Below are 20353 nucleotides of genomic sequence, written 5' to 3' on the forward strand. Positions count from 1 at the left end.
ATTTGTATACATGCCCCTCAAAATATGGAGCAGGCACAAATTCCTCAGTCAGACACCTTCGTTCTGCCTTCTACACCCACTGCTGGCATTAGGGCCTTGCTGATTTGGGCACTAAAATGTCATTTAGGCCCCCTGTGTTTGCTGCCTGCTTTGGGATGTCTGTCACACCTACAGCAGAACAATGTGGTTGTGCAAGGACCATACCCCTTTCCAGCACAAGCTGCACTTCCCAAACATGGTTGAAAATTTATGTAAACATAAATAAATGAAGAGAACCCATACCAGTACATTAGTAAAGCAAAAATAAGATTACCTATGACACAGAAGCACTAAGGACATTAGAAGAATTGCTGCATTCTCTCCTCTCTGTCACATTAAGTGGTTTAATATAAAGCCTTTATTTTTATACCAATCAATAGCACTGTAAGGTACCAACATTTATCTTCAGAAGCACTGAAGGTACAATGGCTCAATTCTCAATTATGTTAAGAGTGAGACTTCAAAGATATTTATGAGGAACAAGATGCAAGTTAGATTTCCAGTATGGTTTTCAAAAGCTTCTGAACAAGTCAAGTGTCTAACTCCTATTGATGTCAACCCTTGTTGGGCAGTTAAAAAAATACTTCAAGTTGCCTATCCTCTGGTGCCCATATAACTTTGGAAACCTCCTTTTGCTGCAGTTCACTTTATTCTGAAACTGTCCAAGGGGTTAGAAAAAGGGATATTACTCTTTCCAGTAGAAGAAGCAACAAAACTTAGCAAAGACACTTCCCACATACCAGAATAGACATGAATTAAAAGTAATTTTATTCCACTTGTCAATGACATTTTTATCATATCTGATAATAAGGCAAGCTACTAAAAGTCCCACAAGACATATCAGACCATTAAAATAGTATTCAAAAACCAAAGAGGAGTTCACAGAGCAGCCAGTTCTTGGGATCATCGAAATCAGTGGCAAGATTCCCACGTGGACAAATCTGATCAGTGTAAATGTTTAATAAATCAGCTGACTTCACCAGTGTTTGTGAAGTTTAATACTGCAGTAATTAAGGAGAGGTGATGCTTCACTGACTTCAATGAAAAACAGAATTTGGCAGGAAGGACAGCGAAAAAGCACATTGAAAATATAATATCAAGGCACAAAAAATACATGCTACTTCCAGGCATATGCTTTAACAGGTAAAGGTTTCTGGGAGGATTTTTTTGTTTTTAATAGGTTGTTGAACTCCTGACAGATGATTCTTCTCTCACCTGCAGAACTCCCTGGATTTCTGGGCAGTCGCTCCAGGTTGATGTTGGTGCAGGGAGAGGGAGTTGGCACAGCTCGCTTGGAGGTGTGGTAATAAAGCAAACAGCAGCAGCTGCTGAGGATGCAGCCACATCTTAATGCTCACCAGAGCTCACTCCTTTTAACATGGAATATTTGTGTGACAAAACAATTGTATTCTGTGAAACAGTTTCCAGCTAATAAAAAGAGCAGTCCCATGCTAAATTATCACAAGGTATCAAGAAACTGCAGTAATTTAGAGGCCATCAATTCTGGAAGCTGAGGCTGCTCGCTGAGTAGTGTCTAAGGATCAGGAAGTGTGTCTGTAACTGGGCAGAGGTGCAAAAGTCTGTCCATCTCTAACTGCAGGGACACACAGACCAGTCATAAAGATGAAAGGATGAACTAAACAAAACCCACATGAACAAAGCAGAACACAATGAAACTATGTGCCTTGCTAGAAGCACAACAACAAAGGGATGAAGGACATCTGTTTAAAAAGATCTTTTGTCAGATAAAAAAAAAAATAGGAACTTTTTACATACATGAAGTTTAAAGTGGAAAATAAGATCAGTGCAAATTTAATGCAGGACTGGGGCTTAGTCAAGGGAGAGCAACAATGAAAGACAACAAAACAAAAATGAATCATTAAGAAAAACATGGATGCTATGGAAGAAGAGTCTCTCTTAATGATCAAGTGATTGAAATCGGTCCCAGATGGTTAAAAATCCAAGGTAAAGTTCTAAAAGCTGAGGATGACAAAAGAAAGCAGCTGCTGAGTCAGAGTGCGCCCACGGCATTATAAAATCACAGAGCAGGATAAAATCCCAAGCCCATGGGTACAGTTGTGTCGTGTTGAGACTATTTTAAAGTAATGAAAAAATCCTTAGTGGCCTGATCCAAAATCTGCCAGAAGTAACAGGAGTTCTCCTACCAGCTTCAGTGGGCTGTGCATCAGGTCTTACACTGTGCACCATAAACAGTCTGGAAACGTTGGCTTTGGCTGGCAGGGGTCAGCCAGGGAACATCACAGATCCAGCATACATTCCATGGAAATGAGAAAGAAAAGGGATTTCTTTTTTAGGGTAAGATCTCATTATACATTAGGGTGAAAGAGAAAATGCTGCTTTATACTGAGGTGTCTTATAAATAAATAATTTTGAAAACCTGGTCACGCCATGCTGATTAACTAACTGGGCTATCAGTTCATTCACCAGCAACATGCCTCTGCAGACTTGTAGGGTCGGAGCTAACAGTCTGGAATGGTTTCCATCTCTTCTTTTTCCCCCTCCAGAGGTTTACATGTTGATATCATCCAAGTGCAATCCTGGTTCTTCAGATAGCATGCTGCAAGGACACAGAAATATGTGTGTTTAAAGGGGGAGAAGACAAGACAGTTTGCCCTGTGAGTTTAAATTATTAATTCTACAGATCTAATGGATACATTATGCCACATTAGTGGCACTTGTTCTCTTAACAAACATCCCTCTAGACTAGCAGCTCAATACAGTTTTGAATCAAAGGGCTGAGTTTCTAATGGCATTGGTGATCTGTCAATCCGAACTGAATTTTTAAACTGGGTTACCTGAATCAATGCAAATTAGGGCCTTTCATTGCCAGGAAATGGGCTCTTATTTGACAAAGATTCATGAGGTCAACAGCATCTCTGTTCCCCTGGAGTGGTACATAAAGCAGTCAGGCAAGAACAGCGCTCCAGCAGTGGAGAACTTGGTAAATCCAATGTTAAAAGGACTGGGAAACCTGTCCTGTGCATCTGCATTAGGAGAGGAAGGATCTGAGGAGTTCCCTCAAATTCTTGTGTAAGGGAAAGCTCTCAATACCCATGGATGCTCTGACTTATCCCTGGATTCTGAGTTCTGCTGGAGTCTGAGGGATCTCCTCCATCAGACAGCTACATTCTTGCAGCTCCTCAAGGAGGGATCTAGGACCCCTGGCCCTGCACAGTGAATATATCCTGCAGACAGCATTAATGCCTTTGCTGTTGTCTCTTGGATGCTACTCATGGCTCCTCTGGGTAGAATCCATTGTGAGAACATCTCCTCTGTGCACAGATGAAACAGCTGTTTCTGGGCCAGGATTTTTCATGTGGTTTGCTAAGGAAGCCAGGCTGATGTAACCATGTTGTGCACCTGCACTCGGTGCCACTGCGCAGCCTCCCAGCTGAGGGAACATTTTGAGAGACAGATAGAGGACTTTAGGCTGCTCTGTTTTCACAAATCCAGTGAAACGAGGTAAGGATCAAGGAAATAATCAGTATGAGCCCTTACCAATAGAAAGGCAGCAGTATGAGCTCCCTGGCTGGGTGGACACCAAGAATTAAAGAACAGGAATGCCCTGACTTCAGGCTTGGAGCTCTATCCCTTACTGGCAGGCCAGTCACTGCAGCACAAGACCCTGACTTGTTATTTTTATGGTAAGGTGCAGGGGACAGGATGGCCAATGTAAAGATCTGGAGGCTGGCTGAGTAATCCCTGTCCTTGTGCTGCTCTCCAGCTTATTCTGTCTCTGAAAGACAGGCAGCCACTGTGTGAAATGTCTGCAAAGGCTTCTGAGAGCCTCAGGAACAGAGATATTAAAAATAATCTGGCACTCCTTTTCCTCCTGAAGAATTATTTCTAAGTCAGTGAGGAAACTTTATGTGTACAGCTGTCCCTGGTGCACAGCCTAAACACTTACTCCTTTTCCTTCTACCCGGAATTACCAATGCTGCATTACTGCACGTGTGCTTGATTTAAAACCTTTCTGATTCTGAGCGGAGAAGCTGGTGCTTTCCTCACAGCCTGGCTGGCTTTGTGTTCCTTGGAAGCCATGCTGACAGGTGACATTTCTGTGGCTTCCCTGGGGTGATGTTCTAAATCAAGTGAGATTAAAGAAGGGGTCAGAAGTTCAGACTCCTCTACGAAAGCATTAAATTATCATAATGGTTTGCATAAAACTCCAAAGTCACAGCATTTTGGCTACCCTTCCTCAGAGCAAAACTGTTGCTGTCTCAGTCTACTGAAGTTTTTACTTCTCTCTAACACCTCTCACTCATCCTCCACATTTCTGCTTGGCTCACTCCTACTTGTCCAGACTGCAGAAATCCACAAGAGAGAAGCACAGAAGACGTGGGCTGTATATGAAATGCCTTGTGGCTCAACTGGGTGACAAAACTCATGTGAGCTCTAGTTCAGCCCTGAACAGCATTGGGAAGTGTCACTCAGACACTAGAGATGGTCTACAAGTATGTGCTGTGAGGAGCTGAATATTGTTCTGAACTACTCACATGGCAGCATGAAGTAGAATATGACATGTTTAGATCCAATTAAGAAAAGGGTTTGGGATCTCTAGGATCTCCTTCACTTAAGTAAGGAGGATCCAGCCCAGGATTTAGCTTCCCTAAACCCTGCCAGCAGAATTCAAATGTAATCCGAGGGTGTCTTGTGTCAGCAAAATCCAACAGAATTTGGAATCTGCTTAAAAAACGTTGAGGCTGGTCTGAAAACACAGATTGTAAATGACTTGAGAGACCTCACTGACTGACAAAATTACCACCTTTAGCTGAACAAAATGTTTAGAGGCGGGGAGGCTGACTCCAAGTCTGTGCAAGCCTGGGGAAAGGTTGCTCAGAGGAGCATGAGAACATGTTCACAGGCTGGGTGGGAGCAAACAGGGTATGGCACACACAGACTGTGGCACACAGCCCTGCCCTGCTCCAGGTCACAGTGGTGTCCCCTCAGGGAAGGCAGATACGTCCCATTTCTCACTGCAGCTCTTGATGGACAACATGCCTGAGGCACACATGCAGGGCCAGACTGTGGTGACACAAATACCAGCTAAAGTTACATCTGAGCAAGCCCTGGAAATGCAACTCAGTGCTCAGGACTGGCAAGGCAGGGGCACAGGGGAAGCTGACAGGAGAGGGTAAAAGCAAATGGGGAAGAGTAAGAATAAATTTGGCCCAGTGTGGAATGAGGCACAGCCCTGATTTCACACAGACCACAGCTCTGCACTCAGAGTCCTTGGCATGATGAGGGACACCCCACTTTACACTGATCAGGACACACAGGTTTTATTGCTGGGCTGTCAACTCCAGTGATGCAAGTGATGGCTTCCCCTTGCCTACATTTAGGGGCATGACTGCAGAATGTAGATGGTTCCCAAGTGTTGGGTGGGCCCTGTTCCAGGATATAAATATGTATCACTACATATCTTAATATATGTTTGCTAAAGATAACATGCCAGTGTTCAAGACAAATGAGGCTCTCCAAGGCAGCAGGAGAAGCCCCGAGTTGACTTAGCTCTGAGTAAATCTTCAAAATGAGAAGTCAAGGCTGTTTCTTCCCTGAAGACGTAGGTGTTGGCTGCTGTTATTCCTGTGCTACTGTTGTTCTGTGACTGAACAAACCAAGGAAGGCACACCAGGACACTTGGAAGTAGGGGTTTTCTGAAAAGTGAAAGGGTCTTTCTTCTCCCAAGTCTGCCATTATTATTGAGGGTACATTTGGGAGTAATATTGGTGGTATAAAATCATTGTTTGCTCAAAGCAGGAATATCCTGCTCTTCCTCTCTCTGCAATTTCTACCATTTCTAGTCTCAACACACCTGACTCGATATTTTTCTCCTGGCTGAGGCATGTGGAGTTGTTTTGAAGGAGGCTTCAGAGCCAGCTGAGCCTGACTCAAGTTCCTGTACCAAGAAGAAAAGCTGTGTAACAATTGAGAGAGATTCCCCCCTGCCAACCTGACTTGGATGTCTCACTTTTGTTGCTTCCCAGAGGCTGGATGTTGTGGAAGAGAACTCGAGTTCTCACTTCACTTTGCATCTTTGATACTGGCAGCAGTATCTCCCAGAGGTAATTTGCAGTGAGACTTGTTATCCTTTGAAGACCAAAAGAAGCCACAAGGAATGTCAGGAGGAAGAACTGGGTACTGTGGTATCTGATTAATTTCAAGTGGATAAAGTACACAGGAATCAATCTTGGAAGGGTCAAGCTTTTCATACATATTGCTGAAGTAGAACTTTCAGGAAAAATGCATGTGTATGTCATGGAAACATTAAATCTGTGCTTAATGGTAATCAAGTAAATCTGCCATATCATTGTATCAAGGCTATTTTGTGCTACTTTGCTAATTTTGAAACATACATTAAAGTTAGCATAGAATTAATTTACAGTCACTTCAGCAGAGGCAAAGTGGCTGTCAGTAAATAATCATGAGAAAGGAACAAATGGGTGTGAGATCACTGAATGGAGTGTGCAGAGCCATTCACAGCAGTGGCACGTCAGACTGAGACAATTTAGTGTAAAGTAAAAATGTCCAAGAGTAAGGCAATAGAGGGGACCCAGGTAAGAGTGGAAAGACCGGTTGGGTGCTTCTGTTCACTCATTTTCACATCAAAAGATTGTTGTTGCCATCAAATCCTTTATTAAAAGCCAAGGCATTTTGGAGGGTGACAAGTGAGAGGGAGAAGGGGAGCAGTAAAGAGACTGGAAAGGCAGTAGAGTGAATCCAGTAAACCCTGACTCCTCACAAAAGTCATGGTGTCATTTGGCCAAGAAATTTGGGAAATTTGTGGAACTATGTACAGAAATAAATATCCCAGCAGTGTGCTGAGGGTTCCCAGGCACCTGGCTGCTTCCACCCAACAGAGAGTTTTCTCTTTAAAAAAAAACCCAGAACCAAAACTAATTTAAAAAGTCCTCAAAAGAAAAATCAAGTTGTATTATACTGGTTTACTGCTGCTTGGTCACTGTGAATGCTTCAGGCCAGTGCTGCCTGCCACTCCTCACACTGCCCTCCTCTCCCCTACTTTGAAAAAATAACTGAGCCACTCTCCCTGCCTGAGAAATGATGAGTAAGGTGGTAGAGTCAAACAGAAGAATTTACTGCTGCTCTCAATTACAAAACTTGGCACTCCCAGCCTGAAGGGACTTGGGTTTAAATCTGTGAGCGCTGAATGATCTGAACACAAGCTGAACCAAGGCTCATGCTTGCAAATGCATAGAAAATTAATAAATGCACAGGACGTTTCAGAGTCTGCAGCACTATCTAATAATATCCCACAGAGCTGGACCCCGTGTACAGTAACTTCCCTGCAGCTCAATATGTTGTACTTCAAATTTTGTATGAAAATGCTGTACACATTTAACCAGTTGCTCCATTCCACTCCCAGGAGATGTCTTCATTTCAGTGGTAAATGGAGTGTTCTCTGTTTATAGTTTATGCATAAGTTTGTACAGTGCACTGAAAGGTATCCTCCAACCAAACCAGCCAATAATATATTCATTTAAATTGGATATTTTAATGGGAAGTGCCCAGTATTGTGGAGAAAAGAACATCATTGCACAACTTTAAGAAAGATTATCAATACCGTCAATTATTTTTGTCCTCTTCTCCAGTAATCCATCTGGGTAAACCCTGTGTTACAGAGACTCATTTGTTGGGCTTTGTTTCTATTATTGCAGGTGTGGGAAGGCAGGACAATAACACAGAGAGTGAAGGGCCTTACCCCACAGAGACTCAAGTCAGGGTGACATTTGTGGTCACTTTTGATATAGTTCTGGTCATCTGTTTTAGTGTCAAACAGTAGAAGAGGGACTGTTGTCTCCTCCTTGCGGAGTTAAAAGATCAGTTGGCCAGACTATGAGACTGAAAATTAGCACCTGGGGACTGTGTTACCTGAAATTTAAAGGTATCAGATCACTTGGTCTGAAAGATGGTGAATCTGAAGAGCAGAAAAACCAAAAAGCAACTGGCCAAAATTGGGAAAACATATTGGAGCCGCAAGAGTTTCTAGAAAACCCACTGCTGCTGAGAAGGAGTTGCTTGTGTTTAACCACAGACAACAGAAATTTCTAAACCATAAAATATGAAAAAATTCTTTGGGAAAGCATACATGCATCCCTAAATAGATAAAGAGAGGTAGCTGTGGCAGCTGTTCATGTCTTGTTCTGGAGGCCCTGCAGGGAGGGCTGTGAGGGCCCTTGCTCACCGTTGTGAAGTGAACCACGCAGTAGATGCCGATGATGACGAGGCCGATGATGATGGAGGCCACGGCCACCCAGAGCGCGTTGCGACCCAACCGCTTGGAGCCTTCTATGTCCCCTTGGTTGTAACTGTTCAGGGCCTGCAGAGGGGAAACAGGGGATCACAGCTCTTCCCTTTAAACAGAAACCTGTTGGCAAAGCAGTGTGACAGCTCTGAACCAACAGAACAGATCAATGTTGGCTGCCAAGGTAAGCAGGAGTCTGGTTTTCTGTTCCACGCATTTTCAGTACCTTTCATTGAAGCTACAGCCTTTTTTTTTTTTTTTTTAGTGGGGAGGCTTTGTTCATATGATACACACCAGCATAAAAGCTGTCAAACCAACATCCACCCACTTGCATAAATCAGTCCCTTTTATCTTTGGAAATAGTTTTGTAGTATATGGGAATTGTTCGTTGGCCGCTTCACTAGCAGTGAGATAAATTCTTATGCTTTGTAGACTATAAGCATAAAAAAGAGCATAAATAGGCTGCATTTTTAGAGAAAGTCTGAGGAAAACTTAAGCTTACTAATTTCCTATTTTTCCAATATTTTACTTTTCCAAACAAAGTTTGAAGAATTAATTGGTAGTTTGCTAGTGGTGGTAAAAAAAAAAAAAACCAAGGAAATCTGAGTGCCATCCTCATGGGCTAGAAGTTGTGTTTCTTCGTATTTCTGGAAGACACTGATAATTATTTTATCCATCCTGAGGTGAGCATCAGATATCCCCATATTATCTCAAGAGACTGAGTTTCTCTCCCCCACCCAAGACTTAGCAGATGCTTTACATTCATTACATGCTCAGATTGCAATGTGTGACAGGACCACTCTAGGCTTTTGTGAGACAGGCTATAGGATTTTCTGAATTAATTTTTGGTATAACCAAACCATTTTTAAAGGAAATGATTCCGTGAACGAAACAGAAGTACTGTAGTACATGAGTCTAAACAGAGTTTGTAGTAATTTTCTCCCAAGAATGAGATGCTATCAAAGCATTAAAAAGGGTGTTATTCCTAAGAATTCTTTTGTAAAGTCATGAGAGTTTGAGTTCATAAACCATAACACTGAGCCCAGATTTCTTGATCAGATTGCACTGTTGAACTCAGCATACTTCCTCAGGGAATTAGATTAGTCACAACATGGTTTTTAGTATCTTGTATATATTTCAGGAGGTATCAGAGAAATGGGAAGAGTAGGGGGAGAGATATGGAGACCTGATCAAATTAACTGTTCTCTGGACTAAAGAATTCAGACTCTCTAGAAAACGACTTCATGTAGTATCACCAAGTGCTATAATGTAAGTGCTTCAGTTACACTTTTTGCAGCAAACACAGAACAGCAGAGTGAAGAGCTGAGACTGTGGAGAGCAGGAAAGGGAAGAAGCTCAGAGCACACCAAACATTGCTGTTGAGCCATTTCTCCCAAGCAGGAAAGCAATGAGGAGCATGATGTGTGTGCTGCGTTGATTAGCGAGCACACAGAGCTAATGGGCTGGGTGCACTCGTGGTGTCAGCACTGCCGGAGCATCAGCCCAGCCCAACCAGTCCCAAAGCAACACAGCCTGCATTCCTAGAATTGCATCTCAAGGATAAGTGCAGGTACTTATCCTCTGGAGTCTGTGAAAGGCTGAGATGCTGATGCACTCACGTCCTTAAAGAGAGCACTGATACATTTCTTCCCTTCCTGGAAGCCCACGTGCCTAAACATTTCTCTGGTTTATGTCCCCGAAGAGTATCACTAATACCTCTGCTCTGCTGTCAGGTTTCATTGAGGTTGGAAGGCACATAATAATGGGGAAGGAGGGCAAAGATGGAAATGGGAGATGGGCATGAGCACACGGTCAAACAGGACAGTGTCAGCCCTGATGTTGCTACAAAGGAGGCTGGCACAGTCCTTTCACCTAAGCCACTCCACTGTCCCCAGCAGTCCTGGCTGCAGAAAAGCTTTCTCAAAGTACATTTGGGAAGGTCATTAAAAGGATTATGAGGAGAAACACAGCTCAGCTTGGCCTTGAGCAGACTGACCTCCTCCTGTCTCTGCCAACAACCAACGCCACTGTGGCTGCAGGGAGAAACACAGAGAAGCATCACAGACACCCCGGCCCTGGACTTTGTGCTCCTCTCTTACCAAAGGACTCCCCTCGCATGGCATCTCCAGAGGGGTTCTGCAGACACCACCGACTCAGTTCCCTAGGTTTGTGGTCTCAAAAGTCAGACAGAGTTGTAAGCAAGACCTGACAGCGCCAGCTTGCAGTTCTGGGCCATTTTACTAATGTATTTAGGAAGTCTGGAAAATTTCCATATGATTTCTGCAGGTACTGCATAAATAATTCACTGTGAAAACTTTAATAAATAATGTTATTTTAATACAAATCCCTGATGAAGAGGAGGAAAACAGCATTAATGATAAAGAATACTATTTGGGAGAGACAGGAAGGAGACCAAAGTTTCTCTATGAAGAGCTTTAAATTAAATGATAAATGAAGTAACTTAGAAAGCATTCAATACAAGAGGTTTGAGGGAGGTTGGGGTCTGATGCAAAGCTTTTTGAAATTCATTACTTCCATCTGCTTCAAAGGGCTCCTGGTCAAGCTTCCAGTTTTCAACATTACACAGAGGTAACATCAACTGTTAAAGCCTTAACTGTTACATCTATTTATTTCCAAGGACTGGGTGATATATTGAGAACAACAGCATCTGTATGAGGCATTTGGTCTGCCCAACTTTTAAAACAAATTTCAGCCCTTTTCAACCTAACACCATATGATTTCTCAGGTTTCTGCTACCTTGCTCGCTGTGAAGTCATAATGTAAATTAAAGCCACAGTTCTGCAGCTGTTTATTTACTTGAGTAATCTCAGTGACTTCACCAGGTTCACACACATCTATTTATAAAACATTCTCAGTTGAACAATAAAGTGACTTGACCTCATGTGAACAGAAATGTGCTGAATTAGCTATAAAATATTAATCCCTTTCTATGTGTATTTTCTGTTCCACACTCCCAGAGCACTGATCATGCAAAACCAGAAAGAACACTGAGTTACTTTAGAAATCCTCCTCTCTACATTTCTTACAGAGAAGAAATAAGGGCTCTATAAGCCAGACAGGGTGAACCTTATTTGGCTGTGCCTGGAAAGGAGACACTCTCTAGTTCAGACCTGAGGAAGAATGAGACCTGCTGACTCAGGGTGACTCCTCACTGTAGGAACAGCTCACAGGGAAACAAAAAGAAGAAGGGGGACTTGGGGAGCAATTCAGAGCAGGCAGGTACTGAGCAGGACACATGAAAGAGGAGTTTGCTCTGCAGAGTGTTGCAGAGGAAAACCAAAAATCTACCAGTTTGCAAAGGCAAGGGCCATACAAACATGTCTTAACAGCAGCTGCTGAGCCCTGCTGTTTAATATTCCTGAATATTAAATATGCTGTTTAATATTCCTGAAGTGAGTATAGGGTGTCCCATATGGGATTAGATATCCTGGTACCTACAAGCTACCTAACAAGGGATGTATAAATAATAAGCTCTGCAAGTAAACTTTCTAACTACAGAAACACTGGTCACTGAGCTGGCCACAGCCAACACACTGCACATGGCTCGTTAGGATCCCAGTTAGAAGAGGTGCTTCCCTGAGAAAGCAAAGTCCATTCTTTCCTGTCCCCATGGCTTCCACCACCCTCTAATTTGTTGTCTCTGCTTAGGGAAACCCTTGCAAAGACAAGGCATCTGAATCCAACAGCAACAAATGCAGACAAAGAACTTGTTACTATCACAGGCAGATGAGCCAAGATTGTCACAGCTTGACCACATATGTTGTTTAAAGCATGGAAATGATTAAACAAAAATGTGTCAACAGAAAGAGGGAGTTTGGAGCAAAAAGCAGTGAGAAATAGCTTTGGAGAGACTGTTTGGAGGTTGTTACAAATGTAAGGCCCTATGGAATTACAGGACTAGTCTGACACAGAGATCTTTGAAATAAAGACAGCTGACGGGGAGGTACTGAGAAAGGCCAACAAAATGTGTTCAATTGTCAGAACTCAGTGCTGGCACTGAAAATATCCCATTCATCTCCCAGAGTTATTCCACAGCCTCACTCTAGCACTGATCCCATGAGCCAGACACAGCCAGTCCACCCCAGCCAGGTCTCAGACACAGCTGGCAGCTCACTGAGAGCTCCTTGGGTTAAGATAAGGAGCCAAAGAGCTCAGTGACAGTGCCCACCCCCAGCCCCACACCAGAGAAATCTCCTGTGCCACAGAAGCCTCTTGGCCTGATACCTGCCCTCAAACTCTTGCTCCTGATGCCAGTGGTTACACCTGTGTGAAATAGAATAGGGCAAATCTGAGGGAGGCATCCCTGGGGCTGAGCGAGCCAACTGATGGCATAGCAACAGGACAGATGCTCACAGTGATCCAGCTGCTGGAAGCAACAAGGAGCAGAACTGATGGCATCTGGCTGGGGCTGCAGAAGGGTGTTGAGAACAGTGATCCTACAGCCAGGAGTCCTGGGGAAGACAGAACTCTGTCTGCCAAAAATGCCGAGCAATGCTCACCCCTGAGAGCGGCCAGTGGCTCGTTGTAATGGCAGTATGGCAACACACTGATTAAATAATGTCCTTTCTACCAGCTCTGCTCTGACCCCTGCCACGAGAAACAGACAGGTAAGGAACAAGGAAAGGTTGTCATTGCAATAAGGAGAGCTTGTGAAAGGTTTATTCTAAAAATAAAGTAAAGGAGGTAAGATCTGTAACGGTGAGGTTTGAGCCTTCAAAGGTGAGAAAGAAGTGAGGAAATCAGTGATAGAGTTGTAAATGGGGCAGCAGAAGAGACAGAAGAGACTGAAGACAAATCTGTCATTTATTTTGGGGGTGTGTTAGAGCCCAGACTCTACTTATAGAGTGAAAATATTGTCTGAATTTAGAACAGTTAAGGAGGACATGACACAGGTACACAGGGTGCTTGAACCGTGCCCCCTCTTAGAAGCCAATAGGACTTTCCCTTTTAGGCCCATTTTAAGAAGCGGAAATTTGTAGGGAATCCACTTGTAAGGGTCTTTAAATCTGACCCAAGAGTTCAGGTAAGCTCTGCAGACTGTAAATGTATCTTCTACAAGAAAAGAAAATAATTCGCTCTTGTATCTCAGCGTTAATCATTAGCAAGTCCAGCTGAGAAAGGGAGGGAGGATGCAGATCCCAGCAGAAGTGGAATTAAAACCAGCGCAGGCTAAAATGCAGAACCTGCAGCTGAGGATAATGCAGCAGTTACAGGTTGCAGCTGGGAAGGCAGGGAGGTCAGGCTGTGGAAAAGAAGTTAAAAGTGTTATTTTATAGGAAAGGAGAGGTTTTAGGTAGGATGCTGTTGAAACAGAAGCTCTTCCCAGACAGGGGAGGTTATTGGTCTGGGTTTTGTTCCCCCCTGTAAGGGAGTGGGCAGCTGAGACCTGCACAGGCTGTTCAGCATTCAGGAAGTGCTCTTCCCACCCTGGTTCCTTCATATCCCCTGGTAACAGTTACTGATGCCTGACTCCTGAAGCCTGCATGAACTTCAACCAGGCTGGGGGTGGAGGTTTCTCCATATGGGGTGCAAAAATCTTTAGAGGCCAAATTCTGTCCTTGACAGTTAACTTCTGTACAGCCCTAGCACCTTGATGAAAGCAGTGTCACACTGAACAGACGCTCCCAGCCCCAAATCATCAGCTCTCATTACTTTATATAGCACTCTCAGTGTCCATGGACAGAAAGGATGCTGAGTACCAGCAGAACCAAGCCCTCCCAAAATAAGGAAAAGAGCATATTGTATAGTTAAGGTAACAACAATGAAAATAAACACAGAAGGAAGAAAAGAAAAGAAAAGAAAAGAAAAGAAAAGAAAAGAAAAGAAAAGAAAAGAAAAGAAAAGAAAAGAAAAGAAAAGAAAAGAAAAGAAAAGAAGACAGCTAATACTAAACAAAAACAAAAACAAACAAACAGAAAAAAAGACTTGAACAATGGCTTTGGAATAGTAGTTTTCAAACCAGCAAAGTGAAGCTGATTGATGCGAATTCTCATCAATTCTCATCAGTCTTTACTCATCACAGTTTACAAGAGTGTGGTTTGGGGTATTTTAGACATAGTTATCTACTCTTATACTTAATTGCAAAAAGAAATAACTACATTTTTGCTTACCTTCTCAGCTTGGCTGTCAGAGAAAAGGATGAAAATACACAACATGTTTTAAACCTTTTTCAGCTCCTAAACAACAGAAATACATTGCAGTGTTACCGATAACACTGATCATGTGTATGACTAGAAAACTCTGGATCTGACTCTGCAAGTTTTAACTCAGAGAAGGAGATTCTGTTCCAAGAATCCTTTGGAAGTTAAGGGGATTGCTAGGTTATTAAGGACAATGTGTATCAATTACAGACTGTAGGAGTAAGGCTGTTCTCTGAGTGTGTTTGATACTCAACTTACATGGGCAATTGCCAACAACCTACAGTCATTATCATTGTCTGTATTATTCTAATAAATAGTATCAAAGACCCTGTTTACTGGGAAAAGGGCACTCCTATTGGATCTGATCAGCGAAAGCAGAAACCAAATCTGATTTCTGTTCTCCAGCTGACACTTTCACACAGATACTGTGTCCAGTTCAGCGTGCGACTTAGTTGGTGTAACAAACCCCATTAACTAGAATAAACCTGCCACCTGACAGCCTGATAGTGAAAACTTGTTGGAAACTGCCTTTCACTCCTCGTTTTCCATCGCTGCTGGGATAGCTCGGTGGACCCCCTGACCGCGCCTGCTGATGCTCCCAGGCTCGCTGCCTCTCCCGGTGTCCGCAGGCTCCCGGGACAAGCGGCTCACAGGCGGCTGCATGCCCCTTTCCCTGCCGGGGCCGGCGGTGGCCCCTCGGAGCCCAAGCCGGAGGTGCTACTCACCATGACGGCGAACACGAAGGCGACGATGTTGACGGGATAGGCGGGACAGAAGCAGGAGAGGATGCTGAGGAGCAGGTAGCTCTTGGGCTGCGGCTGCGGCGGCCCGTCGGGCAGCTCATCCTCGATGTTGGTCTCGGGGCTGTTCTCCAGAGCCCGCTTGATGTCGGCGCCGGCGGGGAGCGCGGACATGGGGCTGCGGTGCGGCGGGCGGGCGGCGCGGAAAGCCCAGCGCTCCGGGCAGGCGGGACCGAGCGGCGCCGAGCCAAGGGAGCCGCCCCGGGACGGGGCCGGGCGGGGCGGGGGGGGCTGCCGCGGGGTCTCAGCGCTGGGCTGGCTTCAGGGGCAGCGCTGGCAAGAGCAGCGAGCCCGACGCCGCCCGCCCAAGTTCCCAGCGCCGCGGGGTCCCCGCGCTGCTCCTGCCCGGCCCCGGGAGCGCCCCCGGCGCTGCCGCAGCGCGGCCGGGGCGCAAAACCTGCGGCTGGTCCGGCCCTTGGGGAACTTCTTCAGCGCCTGCACTTAAAGGACTTAAGCCGAGTTTGCACAACCCCCGGGGAGAACTGAGCTGCGTTCTTAAACTCGCGATTCCAAGTGTCCGAGCTGCTTCAGCAAGGGGCATAAAGCCCGCAAAGCCATTTCCTCGCATCTGGACTGAATTTGCCATCTCCTAACCCCAGCCTCTCGCTGAACTTAGCAAAAGCATTGAAGAGCAGCAGAAACGAACGAACTTAAAGCATTATGGTCAATTTTTTAGCAGATGATTCAGTCCTTACTGAACATGACACTCCTGAGGTGAAACCCATTTTGGGGAATGCACGAAAGGGAGCAAGGAAATGAGTATTATGTCCAAAAACTAACGTATAGGGGAAAAAACCCCCCAAACAACCACAATTAAATAAAGATCTACTTCCATAATGGTTTTCAAGTTGGTGAGGAATAATATGGCAGCCTACACTGAGAAAGGAGCAGGCTGTTTCTGCTGTGTGATATTAGAAAACCCTTCACACTTGTGTCAGCAAAATGGAGACTTTTGGTCAGATGAAGGCTGAAGTTGAAATTTTGCTCTCACTGGCTAGTCCTGAGAGCATTTCATTAATTAAAGTTACAAAAAATAGTAAGGTGTGCTTACAGCTTTATGAATGAGACGCTTTTATCCCTGGGAGTTTTGCAATAGACCTGAATGGAGCCACCGTTTCCCTGTTCTGGATGTAATCCTACAAGATGTGACACAGTAAAGACTTTTATAAGGAATAAAGGTGCAGTATTTTCACTTTCACAGACATTAATTGTCTCTCAGCTGCATGTCTGGAATATAACATGGAGTGAGAATCTGCTGTTCTATCAAAATGTCACAAGAAAAGACTGTACATCTTTAGGAAAGAGTAAGACCAGCTTCCATCTGCTTGCCAATATAGCCATTAATGTTCAGGCACAAGCTCTGTGCAGCTGTAAAATCTCTGATCTGTTTGTTCTCAGGGGACTTTAAACACAGTCAGCAGACAAGTGCAGGGAAAACAGTTCACATGACACCACACAATGCTGGGGCTGATTTCAGTAGGGACAGAGTCCATATCCTCTGTAAGGGATCAGCATCTTCCAGGGCCCCTCTGGCCTTTAATCCACGAGCACTTTCAGGACCCATTGTCATGACTTAGAGTTTGAGTTTGCCTGCTGGTGGTTGAAACACAGTTAAGTAAGAACCTGTTATCAGGCTCGTGGATGAGAAAATCCAGCTGCTTAGGGCAGTTTGAGCCATCCAAAGTGGACATAAACAAGGACAACAAAAAGCGGTGGCAAATCAACTCTGAGGAGAAGGCAAAGTTGTGTGCAGAGATCAGCCAGAGAAACGTGACCCTGGGCTGTGAGGAAAGGATGTAGATTCTTCCTGTTTAACATCAGACATTGAGTTTTAGTGCTTTTCCAGGGGACCTCCAAGAGAGTGATCCGGAGACTGGCAGACTTACCAGTGATATCAACAACCTGTGTTAAATCTTTCTCTGAGGACAGGGAAGCGCAGGTAGAATTTGGGCTCTGTTAAGCTGGATTGTGTGAAGACAGGTCTCTCAAAGACAGAGACCTAAGAGTAGAACCTGGTGTTTCTTGTGTGTTTCTAGAAATCGTAAAGTTTAATTGTTCAAACGAGGCTGCTAACAGATGCTAATGGATTGCAGAGAAAGCAGGAGATAGGAAGTGGTGAGATATTCAGGGCCAATTTGTGCTAATGAGAGCTCATTAAGAGGTTCTTGAGATAAAGGTTCTGTCAGGAGGCAGTTAGTGTGGCTGAATTTAGTGGTTTGTGTAGAAGATGGGTTAAAATCCAAGAACTATGTCCCGTTAGGAAAAGACTGATTAAATTTTAAACGGCACTGACTTGTAGCCACTTATTGAGGCGAGGAAAAGGAAGGAGTTCCTCAGCCAATAGTTTGGCTTCACAGGCTGCAGTGAGGGATGGCAGTTTCAGTCCTCGGAGAGGTTGTAACCTCAGAGGGAAGAACCATAGCGCTGAGACGGCTCAGCAGAAAGCTGTGAAAGTGATTTAAGAACTGAACTGAGAGCTTTAAGATATAGTTCCATGAACAATCATAAAAATAGCCTTCCAAGGGAATGAGTCAGAGTACCCAATATTGCTGCTTACAGCCTTGCACCTCATGCTGAAACTTGAAAGAGAAACTGATCACTCTGCACAGAGCAGCGATTTTTCCAGGGATATGAGTAAGGCAAGATCATGGATAAATTGTTCATCACGATGGGCAAAGCAGATGGGCCAGAGACATGACAGTTGCAATTTTTTTTTTTTGTAAGTTCTTCTGATTTCATATGCTATGGCCTGCCAGCAGGATTCCTTTTAAGGTGGAATATGGTCTCTCCACCACATTTTGCTGTATTCCTGGCTGGTAGGACTCTCCTCAAAGGCATGTTCACAGCTCACAGTTGTCCTGGAAAGAAGTTCCAGTGTCTGCACACAAGTCCACACTAAGACCAAAAATGGCAGTTTAATGCCCAGAGGTTCTTTGGGACTAACTTGTATGTCCAGACATGAAAAAGTAACAGTCAAAGGGCACATCAGGCTCCAAGCTGAGTTCTACTTATCTGAAAAAAAGGTACTCTCACCATCTTCCAACATTTAGCCATGCTTTGTATTTCCTAAGAGAACAGAGAACCTGCCTACCTTCTAAGGGAAGAAAAAAATATAAACTGGAAATGAAGTAATTCGGTGCCTAAAATTCTCATACTGCATCCATTGCACAGTAATTTAAAGTTCTTATATACTTCATCACAATATCTCATGATAGTAAAATCCATCCCTTACCCCAAAGGGGGATCACCTGGAGATGGGACACAAGAGGTTGGATGGAGGGCTCCCATATTCTGAAAAGTAGTATTTTGGCTTGGTTTAATTAGTCCTTGTACAGAAATATTCTGCAGGGGAGCAGGGGAGAACTAACCCACCCTTCTCTTTTCAAAGACAATTCTGTATCTGGTCATTCTGCTCTTGCCAAGCGTGTGGGAACCTCCCTTCTCTGCTGGCTGCCCATCCTCAGGATTGCCAGGCCCCTCAGCAACACTTCCCAAACTCAGGGACTGTGGCTAGGAAGGAACAAAGCCAGAGCTGCATTATTGGTTCTTGGTGCTGTTAGGAAATCTGTGTCACTCCAGCAGCCACTGGAGAGAAATGGCTCCCTGGCTGTTCCCAGGAAGCCCCGCCAAGCGAACCAGTGTCTCCAGCTTTTCCTCTTTGCAGGTCTACTACTAAATCAGTTCTTTCCTCAGTACATTTTGTACATTTTGGTGTCCAAATTTGCTTTGCATAGGTCTTTGCTTGGAAGCCTCTATTTATAGTGATCTGAGGTGAACTGTCTTTTTAACTTCTGCCTGAACTTCAGCTGCAGAAAACATTCCATCCCACCCTCCTTTTTTCCCTGGGGTATTAAACACAAATACCTTCACAATTTGGTTTTATAAAGTTTTGTTTACTGGCAGGCTTTGGAAAATATCCCTTATGCTTTTGGTTTTAGATGTTTTGGTATCTTTTAGCTGCTCTTCAGGTGATTATATCATTTGTAAAGTGAAGCTTGTAGATAGAAGCATTTTGTTCAGATGTTGAGAGCACTAAACTTAAGCATGAGAAGAAATGAAAAGGGAGAGATTTGGGAGGCTGCTTAAACTACTCAGTCAGCAATTCCAAATGAATATATGAATCAAATTACTTGTCAGCACTATGCAAAGGAAGGAGCTCATTGTTCCTGCTTTTGAAGTGGACAGAGTTTAACATGTAGTGTATTAAACAGTGGAAACTAATGAGTGGAAGGATGCATTCCCTTCCTTAAAAATGATGGATCAGGACTGGTTTTGCTGTTGTATTTCTGTGTGTTACTGAGCCAGCAGTGGCTGTGGGGCTCGACTCTGTACACTGATGCTGTAACAGTTATTGTGAGAGAAATGCCTTTATAGTTTAAACTGAACTTGTCAATTTTACCCTTGCAGCTGCAGATTCCCATTTTTCAATGTGGGCCACAGTTGAGGGCTGTGGCTTTGGAAACACCAAACATCTGTGATGAGCTGTTAACTTTGGTAAATTATTCATGGTAAATAAATATGTGACCAGGGAAATGTTCAGATAAAGATGAAAGTTTCCTTCACAGTCTGAGATTGCTTTTTCATTCAGTGATAACCTTCTGGAATGCTATCACAATTTGAAGTCAATAAATAAGTTGGCTGTGCAAGCCTGCTAGACCTCAAACACATGTGAAGATGTCTTGGGGTATTTTCCATGATCTGTCCTTTTCCATTCTGTCTCCTGGCTTCTGACCTGTCTGATGTAGTCAGATATCAACATCAGAGGATCTGTTCCAGCAGCTCAGACAGCGCTGGGCATTTGCTCAGTGCCGTGGGTGACCTGTGCTGTGTTGGGAGGAGCCCTGGTTTCATCTCAGTGCTCCACTTCCCTGCAAACCAGTTCATGTTCTTGAAAGTTTTTCTCCTTGTGACTGGCAAGACAGTCTGTTGTAGCACTAAAAGGGCAGGATTTTATCTTACCTCACTTTAATGCTCTGAAAACAGAGCATCAAAGCTCAGCTCAGCTCAAATTTCCTTCAGAATCCATGTGGAGAGCTACTATAAGGGAGTTTAATAGTAGATGCCTTCTC

The 20353-nt window shown here is 44.1% G+C and overlaps 1 protein-coding gene across 1 annotated transcript; it reads right to left on the bottom strand.

The window, feature by feature from the left end:
- Positions 1 to 790: 790 nt before the first annotated feature.
- On the bottom strand, positions 791 to 15539 carry TMEM233 (transmembrane protein 233). The gene is made up of 3 exons (XM_066199726.1): positions 15210 to 15539; positions 8264 to 8398; positions 791 to 2617 (listed from the first exon to the last, which is right to left on the bottom strand). The coding sequence occupies exons 1-3, from the start codon at positions 15396 to 15398 to the stop codon at positions 2606 to 2608; spliced, it is 336 nt and encodes a 111-aa protein (XP_066055823.1). The 5' UTR covers positions 15399 to 15539; the 3' UTR covers positions 791 to 2605.
- Between the last annotated feature and the right edge of the window lie 4814 nt (positions 15540 to 20353).

Source organism: Chamaea fasciata, unplaced genomic scaffold (genome assembly GCF_029207755.1).
Source record: "Chamaea fasciata isolate MVZ Bird 193981 ecotype frontalis unplaced genomic scaffold, bChaFas1.0.hap1 SCAF_18, whole genome shotgun sequence".
NCBI classification, from domain to species: Eukaryota; Metazoa; Chordata; class Aves; order Passeriformes; family Sylviidae; genus Chamaea; species Chamaea fasciata.

Coding starts and splice junctions, on each gene's coding strand:
- TMEM233 (XM_066199726.1), bottom strand. CDS start 15,398: ATGTCCGCGCTCCCCGCCGGCGCCGACATCAAGCGGGCTCTGGAGAAC. Junction 8,399..15,209: donor CCTTCGTGTTCGCCGTCATG/GTGAGTAGCACC, acceptor TCCCCTCTGCAG/GCCCTGAACAGTTACAACCA.